This window comes from Talaromyces atroroseus, assembly GCF_001907595.1.
Source record: "Talaromyces atroroseus strain IBT 11181 chromosome Unknown scaffold_9, whole genome shotgun sequence".
Taxonomy (NCBI): domain Eukaryota; kingdom Fungi; phylum Ascomycota; class Eurotiomycetes; order Eurotiales; family Trichocomaceae; genus Talaromyces; species Talaromyces atroroseus.
The window spans coordinates 103,708-122,169 of record NW_017971441.1 but is presented as its reverse complement, the minus strand read 5'-3'; the positions used below and the strand labels follow the sequence as shown (position 1 = coordinate 122,169).

Genomic DNA, 18,462 nt, shown 5'->3' with positions numbered 1-18,462 from the left:
ACTGCGTTCAGCCAATAAGAGCTCTCGCAGTCCGCTTCAATTGGTGAGTCTGCTGAGTCATCCCGCCCTCGAGCGGCATATCATGCCTTGATTGGCTCATATTTGACTTGGCAGGGCTATACTTTACCTAAGCCGGGTTAGTGCTGCATCTCCTGGATTTCTGCCAATCTCCGTAACGACGCGGGCTGCTCTTGCTTCGTCTTCCTCGTTGTCCACCAGTCACTCGTTTGGTTGTTTTTTGGTCTTGTTCACGGTTCTTGCTTTTCAGTTGATTATCTCGTCATTGCATGTCTGTCAAAAAAAAAATGTCGAACAACAAGGCCTCCGAACTGCCCACCATCAACCCTGGCGCTGCCAAACCCGCTTCGACTCTGCATCCCTCCGTCTATATCGCGTATGAATTTGGACCTCGTGCATGTTGTGTAACTCGGTTGTGCTGAAATTTGCCACAGCTCGTGGATTGCCCTGAGCTCTGGTGTTATCATCTTCAACAAGTGGATTTTGCACACTGCTGGATTCAGTATGTTGCCGCATCCGATCAGTTCAAGACTGTCAATGGTTCAACAAGCTAACCCAATTGCTGTTAAGGTTTTCGTATGTGATGCATTTATCTCAACTCCAGCAGCAAAGACTACTGATCACGCCCGATAGCTCTATTCTTGACGACATGGCACCTATTCTTCGCGACCGTCATGACCCAGCTCATGGCCCGTTTCACCACAATGCTCGACTCCCGGCATAAGGTTCCGATGACACAGAGCGTCTATATGTGCGTAACATTTTTGAATTGAAAGTGTCGCTGTTATCAACCAATCTGACCGTCATTAGGCGCGCGATCGTACCCATTGGTGTCTTTTTCAGTTTGAGTTTGATTTTCGGCAATCTGGTTTATCTGCATTTGAGTGTTTCTTTCATTCAGATGTTGAAGGTTGCTCACCCTCCAATGCTTTTTGACTTCATGGCATTCGCTGATATACTGGTCTTATTTAAAGGCTACCAACTCCGTCGCAACCCTTCTCGCGACCTGGGCCCTCGGCGTTGCGCCTGTCCGCCTCGAAACGCTAGGAAATGTCTCGATCATTGTAGTCGGTGTGGTCATTGCTTCGATTGGCGAGATCAAGTTCAGTCTCATTGGGTTTATCTGTATGTTCTGTTGCCTCCACAGAGATTTTAATCATTGTTGATTCTGAGATTCCTGTGCGATTGAATAAGACCAGGTTTGCGCTACCGTTTTTGAGTCTGTCCGCCTCGTCATGGTGCAACGATTGCTCAGTTCAGCAGAATTTAAGATGGATCCACTCGTTTCGCTTTACTACTTTGCGCCTGCTTGTATGGTCATGAACGGTCTTGCTACTCTCGTCTTTGAGATTCCACACATGAGCAAGTACGACGTCTACAGCGTTGGACTGGGCAATTTGCTGGCGAATGCTAGTGTTGCTTTTGCTTTGAATGTCTCCGTTGTTTTCCTGGTATGATTGCCCCTGTATTTCATTCGTCTTCCGCCAGGGCTCAGTTAGGTGGCGATAGTCTGCAGATCACTAATCGTTTATGTTTAGATCGGAAAAACTTCGGCCCTCGTTCTGACTCTATCCGGTGTTCTGAAGGACATTCTCCTTGTCGTTGCATCTATGGTTATTTTCCATGATCCAGTCACACTGATTCAAGCCCTCGGCTACGGAATAGCACTCATGGGTCTTGTCTATTACCGACTTGGTGCTGAGGGTATCTCCAATCTCATGTCCGGACTGCGCCAGTCAGCAAGGAATGTAGGGACAAGACGCTTGGTTTTCCTCACTCTTGTGTTTGGCGGTACTTACCTAGGCTTTCGGCAATATTCACAGAACCCCTCAGCATTCTCCAGCACCCTCCTTCAAGGGATCGGTTCGAAGAATTAAATGGCAGTAGGTGACAGAAATAGATCTCTACGTTCCTATTTTCTAGATCAGATGCTTTTTATACCTCTCGACTGTGACGATATGGCATTGACGAAATGATATCAACAATATATACACTTCACAGTCAAAAAGCCAGTGGCTCGCTTGGTGGAAAGGTATAAATATTTCTTCTCTTCTCTTCTCTTCTTCTCTTCTTCTCTTCTTCTCTTCTTCTCTTCTTCTCTTCTTCTCTTCTTCTCTTCTTCTCTTCTTCTCTTCTTCTCTTCTTCTCTTCTACTGATAGATTTCTTTCCTCTTCATCCCTTGTATTCTCTTTTATCTTTTCTTCGCCTCTGGGCCAGATTGTATATATAAGGAAAATATAAAAATAATTACATATTGACACCTTTGCTCGTGAAATCTTCGTGGGTAGTCAATGGTAAGAGGTCGACATGTATACAGTCACCCCCTAATTATCCGCATCTTCTGGATTGTCAGCAGAGCCATACCTCAGCTGTTTAAACCTCCCGACACGTTGAGACAACAAAATCGACATGCCCTCGATAAAAAATTGCACTAATAAGGCACAACAATGACTTCTTCGAAGATCCGAGCAGTCTTCTTCGACTTCATAGGCACATGCCTCACTTGCTCTAGAATGGCGTCATAACTATTTTGATTCCAACGCCGCCCGTCTTGCAGCCGGCTAGCCTCCTGAAGACATCGACATCACTCTCCGCAAGACCCTTGATGCCCTGCTGGAGAAGCATCCGGCGCACAAACCCCTGTTCGACGAGCAGACAAAACAGCGATGCATACTCGGCTGGCACTCGATGCCCGCCTGGCCGGATGTGCCGCTGGCAATCGAACAGCTGAAGACTGCAGGGTATGAGGTGTTTGTTCATGCAAAGGGCACGACGCGGCTGCAGCTCGATCTTTGCAGATCGGCAGGTCTCGCCTTCGACATGCTGTTTTCTAGCGAGTTGCTCGGCGTGTATAATCCTGCTCTAGAAAACTATCTTAGAGTATTGCAAATGGTCAAGTTAAGACCGGAAGAGTGTGTCACGGTGACTGCGCATGCGTATGATATTCAGGGAGCGATGTCAGCCGGGATGAAGACGGTGTATATTCATAGGTGGACTGATGATATTAATGAGGATATGGAGCTGGCCAAGAAAGAACATGACTTTTTCCTGGCAGGCATGAGCAATCTTGCCGCGGTTATTGGGGGGTTGGGAAATAATGAACCCGCAGATGTTTAGAAAAGAATTTCAGTTCGTTCATACATGGATGCATTTGTGTGGTGCCACTTTGGAAGTTGGGATGCTTTCTTGCCAATCAAGTAAAACACGGGAAAACAATAAATTGAAGGTCGTATGACAGCATTCAAGCCTGGATCGGAAATCAGCCGCGGAAAAGGCTCACTTCCAAGCCTTGGGGCCAAGATGGCGCAAGAACGCGTGAAGTAGGCCAGGTTACGTGGTCCCTTAAGACACGAGTGCAAATTTCTTGGCCCGAAACGGCAATTTTACGGGGCCTACAGGCGGAAGTTCTCCTCGGTTATGAGTGAGACAGTCTGTGCTGAAGGTTTTCAGATTCGTGATATAAGTAAGATTCACGGCGAAGTTTATCTAGATCAGATAATAAATAAGCGAACAGCCACGCACCAAATGGACGCGGGTCTAGAAGGATCAGATAATTTTCGGAGCGGATCTGATAACCAGCCACGGCGCTCATTGGCTCGCCCAGTCTTGCTACTTTAGTATAGCCAACTTGCATTGCTCGTTTAGGTGTCTTGCTATCATCGCCCCACGCACAAAGGAATGCAGGAACACACGGTGGGAGGAGCTGTTCTTCACGAGGTTTTGGAATGACTATATTATGCAGTCGTTCCCCCGCCGGTTTTCCTACAGGCTATATCACTTAAATCTCCCAATATGTCAGTTCAAGCTGCCCGCTCACAGCTGACACGAGTTCTCGTTGTTGGAGGCTCATATGCCGGTCTTTCTGTCACACTCAATCTCCTGGACCTTTGCAATGGGCTGGCTCCACGATTCTCCGGCTCGAAGTCGCCGGTAGATATAAGCCAACAGACACCAGTTGAGGTTACAATTGTAGATGAGCGCGATGGCTTTTGTATGACTTGACACTCCTTTCTCGGATGCCACTCTTCTAATACAGTATTTTGTTGTTTAGATCATCTGATCGGAACTCCGCTCGCATTCGCTTCCAAAACATACGCAGAAAAGGCATGGCTGCGATTCGGAGATATTCCGGCGCTCCAGACGCCCGCCGTAAAAATCATACAGGCTAGAATCACAGACGTTGATTGTGAAGACAAAGTCGCAGCCGTCACAGAAATTGGCACGCAGAACAATATTCAAATACCATACGATTATTTTGTTGCAGCGTCGGGGCTGAGACGGACCAAGCCCTCGGCTCCGTTGGCACTGACGCGCAAACTATATCTGGAGGAAGTTTCGGAGCATATTCACAGAATTGAAACGACCAAAGATGGCGTTGTTGTGATTGGCGCAGGTCAGATCCATATATCTACCTACATGTTCAAACATCCGTGGATACCTGGGTATACTGCATGCCAATGAAAACTGACTTTGTCTTATTTCCAGGTGCCGTTGGCATTGAAATCGCTGCTGAGCTCAAGATGGTCCAACCAGAAATTAAGGTCACGTTAATTCATTCACGTTCCAAGATTTTGTCGTCCGAGGACTTTCCGGACGAATTTAAAGACACAACACTGTCCCTAGTCCACGACGCCGGGGTCGAGACAGTTCTGGGTGCCCGAGTTTTGGACACTATCGAAAACACCGACCCTGCTTCGAAATCGAAAACTTACGAGGTGGTGCTCTCCGATGGCCGTCGCGTCAAGGCTGGCTTCGTGATTAATGCGATATCCAAGTTTCACCCGTCAGCGACCTACTTGCCGACCACCGCGTTAGATGAAGAAGGATACATCAAGATTAAGTCGAGGTAGGGCTTAGAAACACATATTTTAGTTGATTTGCTTAGTTCATACTGACTGAATTTAGTACCGAATTCAACGACGGCACACCGAACTCTACCTATCACCATGCAGCCGGCGACATTGCTCGCTGGCCCGGTGTCAAACGCTGTGGTGCCGCGATGCATCAAGGGCTACATACAGCGGTTAATATTCACCAGAAAATACTGAGCAAGCAGCGCGGTCAGACTCCCCAATTTAAGGAGCTGGATTCAAATGTTCCGCCCATGATGGGCATTGCAGTAGGCAAAAAGGCCGCTTCGTATACCCCTGCTGCTGGCACAAATGCGAGTGAAGAGGTATTGCGGTTATTCTTTGGGGATGACATGGGCTTTACAAGTATGTTACTTCCCGTTGCTAGACGGATTCATAGAGGAAAGTTTGCTGATGCTGTTTTCTTATGCATAGTTTGTTGGAATTATCTCCGTCTTGGAGACGCACCGTATAAAACAGGATCAACAAACGGGTCTGTGATTAACACCGCCGGCAACATCATGAGCTGGAGGAGACCGCTTCTATTCATATTCGATCTTTTTAGAATGACCGGGAGGAATCTGTACCAATTCGGCATCTTGAGTCTGAAGAAGTTTTCGCTGTTCTCCTGACTTTATCGGTCTGTTTTTTTGTAAAGTACCGAAAGAAAATCGCTGATATTTCGTACATGCATGTATGGCGTCCAGACTAAAGAGCTGTTCATACTGATTCCCGCCACGTCATTAACCAGGTACTATATGCCGACAACAACAAATGCCTGTCTATGTAACCAGGTCGAGCCAGAGATTAAGCGAGGTTCGCGAAAACTGTGAAACAAGACAGTAATCGTAATATACAGCGTGTGTATCCAGTTTTTATGCGTCATTCATACAATACAAGCGCGGTGGAGCTTGATTGTGGACAAGCCGCTAGTACGGGGCTAGTACGAAGAAAAGAGAACATTTCGCGGCGCCGGATCAGATTAGATGATCAGATAAGATGGGCTGTCGCGCGCTCTCCTGGTTTGCTGGCCGTCTGTGTGGGTTGTAACTTTTATGAAAGGAGGAACAGGACAAAATCACATCCGAAGTCGGGATTCATACAAGCCAAGCAATACGGCTATATAGTCCCTCCAGAAATGACCTTGCTCGTGGACAAGAAACGAGACAATTAAAGCGGTTAGTATTATCACGAAAAAGCATGAATCTGTACCCATAGCATGATTCCAGGATCTTCTGCCGCTTGCCGTACGACTAAAGAGGTCTGCATTGTGAGGTGGCCCAGGGCAAGCTTCTTTCTGATTAATTATCTGTTCCTCAGTGACTAATGGGCTAGAGTTATGGAACGCAGTCTCGATATAATTCTAAAACTGTAACGAGGTAGAGAGATTTTGATTATTGTTCAATATGAATGACGAATCTAGCCCCGATATATAATAGATAAAATATGGATTAAGCTTGCACATGTATTGCGGAGCTTTCATGACTGAACCCGGCCAGAGGAAAACCATTGGAAAGAGAAAAGAAGATCTGTTCCTCCTTCCCATTTGAGTAATGAGCGTCGTTGGTCTGCGAAATCGGCAGTTCGCAATCCACACAATCCATCCGACTAGGCGTGAGGTGGGATCGGCTTGAATCAAACTTTGACTTGGCCGCCGTCCGTGATATCCGCTGCGATCTTCAAGGGGGAGAGAAAATATTACATTCAGAAGAAAAACCCGAGTACCAGTGTAATGACGATGTATTCGTAATAATTCAGCGAAACCCGCCCCACTGCGGATCAGATAAGATTACGGGATCATACCGTCTCATCAGCAAATCACACACATGCCCTCCATCAGATAAATTTGCTTGCTCCACAGCCCCGCCTTGTTTTTCTTTTTCCTTCTCCTTTTTGTCCCACATACACACGCTGTTGTTCGTATCTGCCGGGTCTTAATTCCCGACTTTTCGCGTAATGGACACATCACCTCGTGGATCCTGTGGCAGTCGATGCTGCACATCGGCCTCGGTTATGCACCGGTGAAGCGGATGGGCATTAAGTCTGAACTGACATGGCGACAGACTGACAGTGATGTCAGGCGTGGGTTGCGGCATTTAATACCGAAGTTCATTGGAAGGCGTTAGTAGAAGAATAGACAGCAGACACGGGAAACAGCACGCAACGACAATACTTACACGTGTTCCTGTTAATTGTCATACGATGCATTCAAAGAACTAGATTTAACAGAAACTTCAATAACAAAGCTTTGAAACATTTACTCCCAAGTATCCAACACATGCTGTTGTTTTGAGTCAGAGCAATATACAGAGAAGTAGAAATTATAGTGAGGGTTTTTTTGGGAAGTAGTCCGATGGAAGGCTTTATTGTCTACTACGAGACTTTCATAAAGGTTTGAACAAACGTGAGCTTACAAGATTTTGTCTTTCTATCTACACATAATAAAAACGTAAACTAACACCCGTTTTATGTCTTTAGAAAGTCTAAATACTCCCGAGATCCCAAGGACATGATTCTACAGCCTGGCTTTATGCTCCACAGGCTTTCTGCTGGCGTTGATTGAGTCGACCAATTCGTCTGCTCGAACGGCAAGGATAGAGAGGAGAGTATCGCTAATCTGTACACAGTATGATTAATTGATTTGAAATTAGATATACATCGAGGACATATAGAGATGGAAAGGAACTTACTCCGTGGCTGGTTTCGCAAGAGCCCTGTAACCAAATAGCCGCATCACGCACCACTGAACCAGGTCGGAACAGCAAACGATAGTTCCTTTGCACCTGATATCCACTTTCTTCTGAGCCAGAAAGCAGGAGCGGTTTGACGTCCTTCAATATCCCGGCGAAGGGCCTTCTCTGGTAGCCTGTTGCTACAACCACCAAGTCGTACGCCTGCGTTGTAAGTTTTGCCTCTCCAGTGATTGTGTCCTTCAGTTTGAGATTTAAAGCATTCCCTAACTCAGCTACCTTGGCACCTGTCACCTCGCTATTGTGCAAGAGTGACAGTGTCCAATCCCGTGGATCTGGTTTGAGGAGTCTCTGCCGGTAGATCTTTTCGTAGATTCCTTCAATCAGGGGCAGCCGAACAACACTGTAATTTGTAGCTTTGTTCTTTTTCAAGCTTTGTTTGCGATTGTTCTCGTCGAGTGAATAAAACTCGTCAACGCTGGTGGGATCGAAAATCTCATTTACGCTAATCAACAGAATACAGGTTAGACCATGACAATGAAGCAAAATACTGAACTGATAGTAAGACTTACAATGGACTGTCATCACTCGGCCGAAGAGCCGAATCTCTGAAAATAAGAGACACGCGAGATTTTGGATATCGAGATTGCAAGTCCTCGGAGATCTCGACCGCACTCTGACCTCCTCCAACAACCGCAAACCTGTACTCGGCATTGTCATTTTGAAACCTCTGTGGAACATTTTTCAAATACTGAGAAGAATGAATTATCCTGTCACTGAAATCCGGGTTTTGCAGACCATCTGGAATGGAGAACTCCCCACCATTAGCCACAATCACATGCTTAGCACAGAAACGCTGCACGTCGCCCGATCGCACATCTCGAGCGTTGATCCAGAAACAATCAACCGCATTCCCAGAGGACGAAGTTTTCCCGGGGCTCACCCCCAAAACCTCCTGGCCATATCGTACTCGATCCGTGAAATGCCCCGCACACCACTTCATATAGTCATTGAACTCCTCGCGGAAAGGAGTATGCGTAGACAAATTGATGAAATTGGCAAGCCGGTTGTGTTTATGAAGATAATTCACAAACGTGAAATGCGACTGCGGATTGCGCATAGTGGCCAGATCCTTCATGAAGGATATTTGCATCTTCGTGCCGGGGAGGAGCATGCCAGTGTGCCAGCCGAATTCGGTTTGACGTTCGAGAAACAGCACATTTTTGCTCGAGAATCCTCGCTCGTGCATCGCAATGGCAATGGCGAGTGCTGCAGGACCGAAGCCCACGCAGACTATGTCGTATTGCGAGCTTTCAGGGCCTTCCGTCGCCTTGCCCTCATGCGGGGCATCAGTGTTGTGTGCTGGCTCCATGAGTGAGAGTGAGGAAAGAAATGGATGAATAGTTGCAGCTTAATTGATCTAAGATTTAAAGCAGACTCGTTGTGTGAAAGAGGGAAGAATAGCTAGGCCTGATACTTTTTTACTTGTCAAGCTCTACATGTGCCTGGAATGCTAGACCAAGAAAGAGTCAAAGCTTCGCTAGCTTTCGGCGTATCCATACGGAGTATACAATTACTAGCGTGACATTACAGGATATCCACCTCAATGCAATGCAGCAACGGTGTCAACAGGCCATGAGGGACCTAGAGCGGGGCAGGTACTGAAAAAAGTGTTTCTTTGGTGTATTTGGCCGGTGTCGGATTATGGATATCACACAACAAAAATTGTTTGTTTTGTGGCTTGTGTTGTGTTTCACGCTGTCAAGTGATGGCCGTAATTTTGACCTTGCGGGCCGGTTGGTGTCGGTATGTAACGTACGTGTTTGGTATCGAGTATATTACCGCTGGGTAATACGCCTTACGCAGCATATCGTAAATATTCAAGGTTGTCTCTGCCTGTGATCGGCAAACTTGTATAAAATCTTGTGTGTATTAGGGTATCGACGCCAGTCCCTAGAAGGGCAACGTGCCGAAGAAAAAAAATCCCAAGCTTGTCAGGTTAGATCCGATTATTTGATCTGCTTCCCAGCTGTCTCCCTGCGATCACGCAAACAAGCTATTAGCTGCAGCAGAAGCGGGTGAACTGGTATCGTACAACTTGAGCATCGATCAATCATGGGTGCAGGCTTGCAGACCAGCATCGCCCTTACTCGATTGCAGCAAACGCAGCAGCACATTCACCCAACTCGTGCCACTCATGAAGTTGTAAGACAGGCAATTGTCCACGGCCCAAGGACGCCGGAGTTGTGGCAGCTCACCCTCAGTGAGCTCCTAGACTTTCAGTGCCGAGAATACCACGACCGTGAATGCTTGGTTGTTCCCTGGACCAATACAAGGTGGACGTACGCACAGCTGCAGGCAGAAAGTGAAAAATTGGCTCGTGGGTTGATCGCAAGCGGAATTCGGCATGGCGACCGGATCGGCGTGATGGCTGGCAATTGCGAGCAGTATGTATCGCTTTTCTTTGCTGCGGCGGCTGTTGGAGCAATTTTGGTAGTCATCAACAACACCTACACAAGGGCAGAGTTGATGTATGCTCTGGAGCATACCTGTGAGTTGTAATATACGCTACCTTACCACTTTAACTTTTGTCTTTTTGGGACCTTTTCATCTGACGGTGTTTATTCAGCCTGTAAAATGCTATTCATATCACCGAATATTGGCCGGCACTCGCTCGAAGATTCTATCAACTACCTCCAAGGCCGGGATAGGGCCCAGTCTCTTCCCGACTTAGAAGAGGTAGTGATTATTCGCGGTCAATATCAGTCGGTGAAAACATATAATGACGTTATTCATGAGGGTAATGCTGTTTCACAAAATACAGCATATCGCCATGCCAACATTGTCAGTCCTTACGACGTCTGCAATCTTCAGTTTACCAGCGGTTCAACTGGGAATCCAAAAGCATCAATGTTAACGCATTAGTGAGTTTCTTCTGTTAACAGTATCTTTTTTTTTTTCCCTCTTCTTTTTTTAAAACGACTAAAATGTTGACTCTTCGAAAGCAATCTTATCAATAACTCCCGCTTCATTGGTGATCGTATGGACCTCACTGCTTCCGATGTCCTCTGTTGTCCACCACCACTATTTCATTGTTTCGGCCTCGTTCTGGGACTTCTTGCCTGTATCACTCACGGGGCCAAGATTGTTTATCCCAACGAAACATTTGATCCAGCTGCAGTTCTCGAGGCCATATCCAAGGAGCAATGCACCGCCGTGCACGGGGTGCCCACTATGTTCGAGTCAATCCTTGCAGCACCTAGACCAAGACAATTTAATTGTGGCCGCCTCAGAACGGGAATCATTGCTGGTGCTCCGGTGCCCTATTCTCTTATGCAACGGCTAGTCAAGGACCTCAACATGACCGAGTTCACGAGTAGCTATGGGCTAACCGAAGCATCGCCCACGTGCTTCAATGCATTCACTCACGACTCGGTTGAGAGGCGATTAACAACAGTTGGAAAGGTCATGCCTCATGCCAGTGCCAAGATTATCGATCCTAAATCCGGACGCACTCTTCGTGTGGGCGAACGCGGAGAGCTATGCATGAGCGGCTATCAGGTGCATAGCGGATATTGGAAGAATCCACAAAAGACAGCGGAGACACTGCTGAGAGATGAAGATGGAACAGTATGGCTACGAACAGGTGACGAAGCAGTTTTTGATGCCTTTGGATACTGTACAATCACAGGTCGTTTCAAGGATATAATCATCCGCGGAGGGGAAAACATCTATCCTCTTGAAATTGAAGAAAGATTGGCCGCTCATCCGGCCGTATCCCGAGCCACGGTGATTGGAATTCCGGATCAGCATTACGGTGAGGTTGTAGGGACGTTCATCGAGTTTGAGAAGGGCGTTGCCAATCTGCCTTCAGCTGAAGATCTTCGAAACTGGATAAGGGAAACATTGGGCAGACATAAAGCGCCCAAATATCTGTTCGTATGTGGGTCGCATGATCTTCTTCCTAGGGTTATTCCCCAAACAGGAAGTGGAAAAGTACAGAAACAAGTCCTGCGCGAATTGGCAAAGAAACTGGTGCACAGCGAAACACAGACGCTGCTTCAGTAACGTCAAAAAAGTTAAGCCACTTATGAGTCATGTATTGTCAGATCATTGAAAATGAAAAGACACACTACGATTTGTTAAATTAGCTCCTGCTTCATAATCTCGGGACGTTGTTCGAGAGTAGAGCCAAGTCAGTACATAGTATTGGGTTGTTTCTATAAAAATAAAAGGTAGATGAGTCTTTAAGCGAACTACAAAATATGCAGGGTTATAACTAAAACAAACAAAGAAAGAAAAAAAATTGCATCCTTGTTCAACAAAATTCAAATTACAGATTATCTAGTTCTTTGTCCTCCCCATCTAGGTACCTTCTATAACAACCAGCCTTGATTCCCAATGAGTGATTAAAATCACTTGCTTCACTTACCATTGGCGTCCAAGTTTCTCAGATTCCCCCCTTGTCCGAGCTTCAAGTTGGAGATCTCCCCTCACCAAGAACAAGGTGTTTGTCATCAGCGATGGTGCCTCGGGCATTGGATTCGAAGTCGTCAAACTTCTCTGCGCCAAAGGAGGCAATGTTTACATTGCTGGTCGCTCGCAAGGACAGGGGGAGGCAGCCATTTAAGCTATAAAAATTACTGCAGGCTGTGGCTCCGAATTTAGTGAAAGCGAGGAAGTTAGAAAAACATTGAAAATTATCTGGCCAGAAAGTTCTGGGATTTTTGTGATGAACACCACCAAGGAACATGCCTGCTTTGCTTCTGCGTGTCTTCTCCAAAAGAAAAGAAAATTACTGCAAGTGAGATCTAATATTATTATTCATTATACGTTATATATTATACCTAATCGAGGTTGAGTTCCTCAGTCAACCAGAAATGCATCAAGTCTAGTAAACATGTACCTTGGGCATATCCAAGCTCGACACCTGGGCAATGGCGCCTAGTCCTTATGTAGAGCGTATGCTCGTTACTGACATGACGAATTTCGATCCAGAGAAGAGAACCACTGCTCGCGAGGCGTTGGAACATAAGTGGTTTGAAGGTGTTTAGCAGCTGCCAAAAGGATTTAGTGATTTTTGACAAGATATAAGCAATAAGAGATTCGATGCTTTCCTACATATCTCATCAGAATAACCTGAGCGCATCTTGGCAATGACATCTTCTCGTGGCTGTACAGCGTTTGACGACGATCTCGAAAGATGCCTGAGCGGCGGCTGACGGCCTGAGGCTACAAATAGGCCCCTTTTATTGGCCTCAGGCACGGCAGCGGCACATGGCGCCAAACTTGGTTTAGTGTGCTGAGCCGAAAAGCCAATGGCAGAGCATCTCCCCCACGTCATCGTTTTTTGACTTCGTGTTATGAGAGCTTGGCTGAGGACAGCGCTGAACATAAATAATCCAGCCTGCCCTACTCGAAGCAATGGATTCCCAGAGACAACGACGTCAACGAAGATACCAGCACCAGTACAAAAAACTAATTGACCGAGACAAGTCCTATCGCAATGGATAAGAAATCGGAAACCGCCAAGGTGAGTTGACAGCCAGACAGCTAGTATATGACTGTACTGAGAACAGAACCAACACAGTATGCGCAGACAGCACAACTAGATGAGCCATCGCCACCTCCATACTCAGCACGCGATACGCAAGAAAGCCAAGTGCCGTCGCCATACCCTCCACAATCGTACCACATGCAGGCCCCGTTGCGAACCCTCAAAGCCGAGTACACCAAATGGACACTTACTGGCCTGCGTGTATATGACGCCACGACATCAGAGAACCTTTACGAAGCCAAGATTAAATGGATGAAATCAAGTATGGCATTCACCAAGCCCGGTTCTACGGACCCATTTGCGACGGTGAAATTCCACACCTTTACTCCCAGATGGGACATTCAGTTCGATGGCATGGCCTCGTTCACAGTTCCGCTCAAAGGCAAGCTGAACTACAAAGGCATGCACACATCTCTGGCATTACAGAATTCCAGGTTGACATGGAAGTGTAAATATCATCTAAGCACTATGGACCTTGACTGTCGGGACGAACGGTCAGTCATGATTGCTCGGATGCAAGCAAATGTCTGGAAATATAAGAAAATATGCAGCATCGAATTCTTTGACGGTGAAAGCAGTGTCCATGGCCCCATTATGGATGAGCTTGTGGTCACTGGTCTGGCGATGCTGGAGTATGTGTTGATGGTAAATCCGGGTATGGTGTCAGGGTCATGTTAGCTTTTCGCCTGAGTCGACATTTTTGCTTTCAATTTGGCGTTTCTGCTTATACCATTTATCAATACTCTTATAATACTTGCAGCTAGCTTTAGCCTGAGATCCATTTAAGAATTGTTGCGACTTTCCCCAGCTTCCAAGATTTCCTGCCTTGGAACCTATCAAGTAAGTGAAACTGCTCACTAGAAGATATGGATTGGGTCTTTATGTCTATCTTACATATGATACGCGTTCCAATAGGTGCCGTGCCTAAGTCCATGCCGTGACTCCTGGAACAATATTTTCCAAAACTTCCTTCAGTTCCGACCACACATTTTCCTGTGCCTTTCGTCCCCCATCACTGATAACAAACGCTGACAGGTGTTGATTACTCACTTCGCCATTACTGATATAGGCACCGTGGCTCTCATCTCCAACAACCGCACTAGCCACCAAACATCGACTACCGACTTCGGTTTTGCGACCTAAGAGCAGTTTCATGAGCCAAAGACTAAAACCAGCCTCACGGGCTAGTTCCGAGTGACACAAGCCCGGATCGGTCATGTTCAGGATGATTTTGGAGTTTGTAATCTTCGGTGCAAGCTCTCTAACAATTAAGACCTCCAACAATTTCGAAGTTGGGTATCGGACTGTCATATCAGACTTTTCTTTGTTGCTGAGGTTGGCAAATGTGTTTCCCTCCTTGTATTCCGGGAAATTGGTCAGAGCATGCGCCCCACTGCATACGATGGTCCAACGAGGTTTTTTAGTGGGATTCTTATCCTTATCCGCTGTTTCTTCCATTTTCGGAAGCAGCAAAAGGCCAAGCAGAAAAGTACTGATTACGTTTACTGTTATCGTGCGTTCCTGGTTTTCTGCAAACTTGAATTGCTCCGTTGCGAGTCCCGCATTCTCCAGTAAGACGTCGATTCGCGACAGCTCTGTAGATGCACGTTTGGCAAATGCTTGCACTGAAGCATAGGATGCAAGGTCCAGCTCCCACACCTCACACACATTCTCCCTCCCCGTCGACTCTTCGATGGACTGCTTGGCTCTCTGACCGGCTGATACGTTGCGAACTGCAATGATCACCTTTTCGGCGTCTAGTCTGACAAAATGACGGGCTGCTTCAAGTCCGAGGCCGGTATTTGAGCCCGTTACAATGACTGTTTGGCCCGCAAAGGATTTGACGGGGTATGGCGGCGTGACAAACAGTTGAGAGTATAAAAAGGTGCTTAGAAAACCCATGGTGGAGAAGTACAACTCGTGGTTAACTGAGAGTGATAATTAGGCGATTGTTCGCCTGGGCACAGAGAGGATAACTGGGTATAAATATTTGAGTTGAAATCCTACCCAGGTACTTTTAGGGCTAACCAGATATATACCCCGACTTCTCCATTGCCTGCGCGGAGATACGGGCGGATTTATGAGAATTTACAGGCTGTGACCGCATGCATGCGTGGCATGACATCTTCGATCTGATAGTATCCAATGATCTATTATTCATTGATAGAGCAACCCTGCAACATGACAAGTGAATCCATAAAGAATAAAGAATGACCGTGGCTGGCCACCGTCCACTGCGCGCTAGACCGCATCTGGCAATTCCATATTGAAGCGATATCCTCAAGTCTCGCCAGACTGGGTTCCGGTATCTCCGGTAAACTAACAGAGCTTATTGTTCAGTAAGCACCGGAACAAATAAATCGCTGCATTTATAACCAATCACGTCTCTATCTTCTTCGAGCAGACAGTTTTGAGCCAATCGTATTGCACGATATTTATCTATTTTATAAAGTGTTCCGATTATTGGGTGGTATTCTTATCCACTATACTGTTTGCGGATTAGTTCCATGGAGAGTCGGAGGGTCATCGATGGGACGGCAGCAGCCCGCTGTTATCACTTATAAACAGAGTGTTATACACGCGCTGAAGGGAAAAGACAAATAAGATACGGCAGCTGGGAATCTACCATGGCATCTCCCCTTCATGCTGAATATTCAGAGCATGCACGGCCGCTGCCGCCACCCAGCCGTCGCAGAGACAAACCCCAGCTATCCTGTAACCTTTGCAGAAGACGAAAGTATGGGCCATGCCACGATATACGTTGTAAAAACCAGATATCTGATTTTATTCCCTCCCAGGCTAAAATGTGACCGTGGCATGCCGTGTGATGCATGTGCTCGTCGTGGACTAGCTCTGTCGTGCACTTATCCGGCTTCCACTCCACTCCAAAGTGGTAAAAGACTGATTAATCCGTCTTCTACGGCTATGCACAATAAGATTGCCAACTTGGAGAAACTAGTACTATCGATGAAGAGCCAGAATGGCTATCCCACGGAAAATGGTCAAGTATCAGAGTTGAATAATTTAACCGATTTGCATAAAAGCTTTGGCAGGATTGGGTTGGAAAATACCGAAACGAATTATGTCGAAGGTTCACATTGGACTGCGATTCTGGATGGGGTAGGCACCTGTCTTTAATTGGGCTATGACGTTTGAATACTAAACGTGCACCAGATTGCCGAATTAAAAGATTACTTTGACGATGATCCAGAGACGCCTGAAGAAGACAAAGAAGATGAAAGACCTTCAGGCCCCGGCCCTGCACTTTTGCTGGGAAATTATCAAAAGCTTGACCGGCAACAAATACTTTCAACGATTCCACCAAAGCATGAAGTAGACAGACTTGTTTCAACCTTCTTTAATACACCAAATATGTATTTGCGTAAGAGGAAGAGAAAACTCACTATATTGCCTCGTTTGTGCTGACAAATTAAACAAATAGTTGCTCTTCACGGCCCAACCTTCCTGGAGGAGGTAAGGATCTGATCCCTTATAATTAGTATAGAAAGAGAATTTTTTTGGGCTAAACTTTGCCAGTACGATCGATTTTGGAAGTACCCTCAAAAGACATCCACGATGTGGGTTGGCTTGTTGTTCGGCATAATGTGTCTTGCTTGCATATACCAAAAATCTATAAATTCAGCTATGAACATGCCGGGATTAATGGAATATAACTGGCAGACGCAGCGCCGAATTGAGCTATACCGAGAGCGAGTGATCCAGTGTCTTACACTTGCCGACTACACCAAGTGTGGACCCTATACATTGGAGACATTGATCTACTACCTATCCATTGAATATACTAGTATTACCGACAATCAAACCGGAGTCTGGGTATTACTCGGGATCGTTGTGCGAATAGCAATTCGAATGGGCTATCATCGAGACGGGTCTCACTCCCCGCGTCTATCGCCTTTCCAGACAGAGATGCGTCGCCGGATCTGGGCAGTCATTTACCTTCTCGACTCGGGGGCAGCTGATCAGTATGGACTTCCTCGAATGATAAACCAGTCTCTCTCAGATACAAAAGAACCGCTCAACCTCATTGACGAGGACATCGGCCCCGACATGGAGCAGTTGCGTCAACCCAGACCAGATTCTGAACCGACCATGATAGGATTCCTCGCAATCAAGAACCGACTCATAGCAACGCAGAACACGATTACAGATCTCACAAGCTACCCGAACAAAGCAGTCTCGTATAAACAAATCATGAAGCTGGATGGTATTATACAAGAGCAGTTCCAAAGCATCCCCCCGGCTCTTCGAATGCGTCCATTGAGCAAATCGCTCTCCGACAGCACGGATGTGATTGCAAATAGATTGTTCCTCACTCTTATTAGCTACGCGTCACGCTGTCTGCTACACCGGGATTACTTGATGGCGGCACACTCCGACGATAGATACGAGTATTCTCGCAAAGCATGCATTAGCGCCGCACTTGAAATCTTGCGTATCCAGGAACACGTCCGCGAAGAGTGCCAGATTGGAAGACGCCTATATCAAGAACAGTGGAAATTCCAGTCTTCGATTAAACATGTGTTTTTCCTTGCAATGACTATTCTGTGTGTGTATCTGAATCGCCATCTGGGAGAAGGACCAGGTAAAAGCAGGATTGGTGACGAGTCATTGGCGAAGATAATTCAAGCTTTGAGCACGTGTTATGAAATTTGGTCCGAATCTAGTGACGCTTCCCGTGAAGCGAAAAAGGCTGCTGAAATGCTGCGTCTCGTCCTTGGGAAGACCCAAAAGCCAGGAAGACTGAATCAGACGACGCGAGCCGCCGTTGCTATGAATCATGAGCCGTCTGCTGATGCAATAGGTAGGTACAATTGACTGGTCGAGCTTATGAACACGGTATTTGAGTAGATTTGGTTAACTTGCCTTATGGATACAGACCCCTCGCTATTGACCCCAGACCAGTCGACCCCAGACCAAACGTTGTGGGGGAATTACGAGCTGGAAAGTCCCTGCGATATGACTCACTTGGATCCGATGAACACTGGCGGGGCTGATGACTTGAACATAGTGAGTTCTGCATGTGCCTTGATTGATTATATCTTACCTAACGAGTTGGACAGGGGGATTGGAGCCTGGATTCCTTGACGTCGGACAAATCGTTCATGGACAATGTCGTAGGCTCTGACTGGTGGGCTCAATTTGATGCCCCATCTAGAAACCAATCATTTTATTAGATTATATCCCGGGTACTAATATGCAATTGAAATGTACCTACCACTGTTGGATACTCTCATGTAAGAAACAGATATACTTTGATTAGTTGGTGTAAGCTACACCCTCACTATTTTGCTGACAAACAAGGACACGTGCATAGAAGTGCTTAAA

The 18,462-nt window shown here is 46.5% G+C and overlaps 7 protein-coding genes across 7 annotated transcripts; 5 read left to right on the top strand and 2 right to left on the bottom strand.

Annotated features, from left to right (window-relative positions):
* Nucleotides 1-305: 305 nt before the first annotated feature.
* On the top strand, nt 306-3,136 carry UA08_06424 (hypothetical protein; the record flags this gene model as incomplete). Its single annotated transcript, XM_020269120.1, has 10 exons — nt 306-394; nt 453-520; nt 652-769; nt 829-928; nt 993-1,143; nt 1,213-1,469; nt 1,557-1,753; nt 2,020-2,050; nt 2,308-2,313; nt 2,585-3,136. 10 exons carry the CDS (start codon nt 306-308, stop codon nt 3,134-3,136), a joined length of 1,569 nt encoding a protein of 522 aa, XP_020118440.1.
* A 675-nt stretch (nt 3,137-3,811) lies between these two features.
* On the top strand, nt 3,812-5,501 carry UA08_06423 (hypothetical protein; the record flags this gene model as incomplete). The annotated part of the gene is made up of 5 exons (XM_020269109.1): nt 3,812-4,010; nt 4,071-4,412; nt 4,505-4,865; nt 4,925-5,235; nt 5,305-5,501. 5 exons carry the CDS (start codon nt 3,812-3,814, stop codon nt 5,499-5,501), a joined length of 1,410 nt encoding a protein of 469 aa, XP_020118437.1.
* A 1,883-nt stretch (nt 5,502-7,384) lies between these two features.
* On the bottom strand, nt 7,385-8,931 carry UA08_06422 (hypothetical protein; the record flags this gene model as incomplete). The annotated part of the gene is made up of 3 exons (XM_020269097.1): nt 7,385-7,486; nt 7,560-8,064; nt 8,132-8,931. The coding sequence occupies 3 exons, from the start codon at nt 8,929-8,931 to the stop codon at nt 7,385-7,387; spliced, it is 1,407 nt and encodes a 468-aa protein (XP_020118022.1).
* A 743-nt stretch (nt 8,932-9,674) lies between these two features.
* Nucleotides 9,675-11,627, top strand: UA08_06421 (hypothetical protein; the record flags this gene model as incomplete). The annotated part of the gene is made up of 3 exons (XM_020269086.1): nt 9,675-10,110; nt 10,189-10,483; nt 10,565-11,627. The coding sequence occupies 3 exons, from the start codon at nt 9,675-9,677 to the stop codon at nt 11,625-11,627; spliced, it is 1,794 nt and encodes a 597-aa protein (XP_020118021.1).
* A 1,438-nt stretch (nt 11,628-13,065) lies between these two features.
* On the top strand, nt 13,066-13,794 carry UA08_06420 (hypothetical protein; the record flags this gene model as incomplete). Its single annotated transcript, XM_020269075.1, has 2 exons — nt 13,066-13,092; nt 13,150-13,794. 2 exons carry the CDS (start codon nt 13,066-13,068, stop codon nt 13,792-13,794), a joined length of 672 nt encoding a protein of 223 aa, XP_020118028.1.
* Nucleotides 13,795-14,040: 246 nt separating this feature from the next.
* Nucleotides 14,041-15,018, bottom strand: UA08_06419 (hypothetical protein; the record flags this gene model as incomplete). Its single annotated transcript, XM_020269064.1, has 1 exon — nt 14,041-15,018. The coding sequence occupies one exon, from the start codon at nt 15,016-15,018 to the stop codon at nt 14,041-14,043; it is 978 nt and encodes a 325-aa protein (XP_020118026.1).
* A 741-nt stretch (nt 15,019-15,759) lies between these two features.
* On the top strand, nt 15,760-18,311 carry UA08_06418 (hypothetical protein; the record flags this gene model as incomplete). The annotated part of the gene is made up of 6 exons (XM_020269053.1): nt 15,760-16,236; nt 16,291-16,498; nt 16,559-16,590; nt 16,654-17,938; nt 18,014-18,144; nt 18,198-18,311. 6 exons carry the CDS (start codon nt 15,760-15,762, stop codon nt 18,309-18,311), a joined length of 2,247 nt encoding a protein of 748 aa, XP_020118025.1.
* Nucleotides 18,312-18,462: the final 151 nt, after the last annotated feature.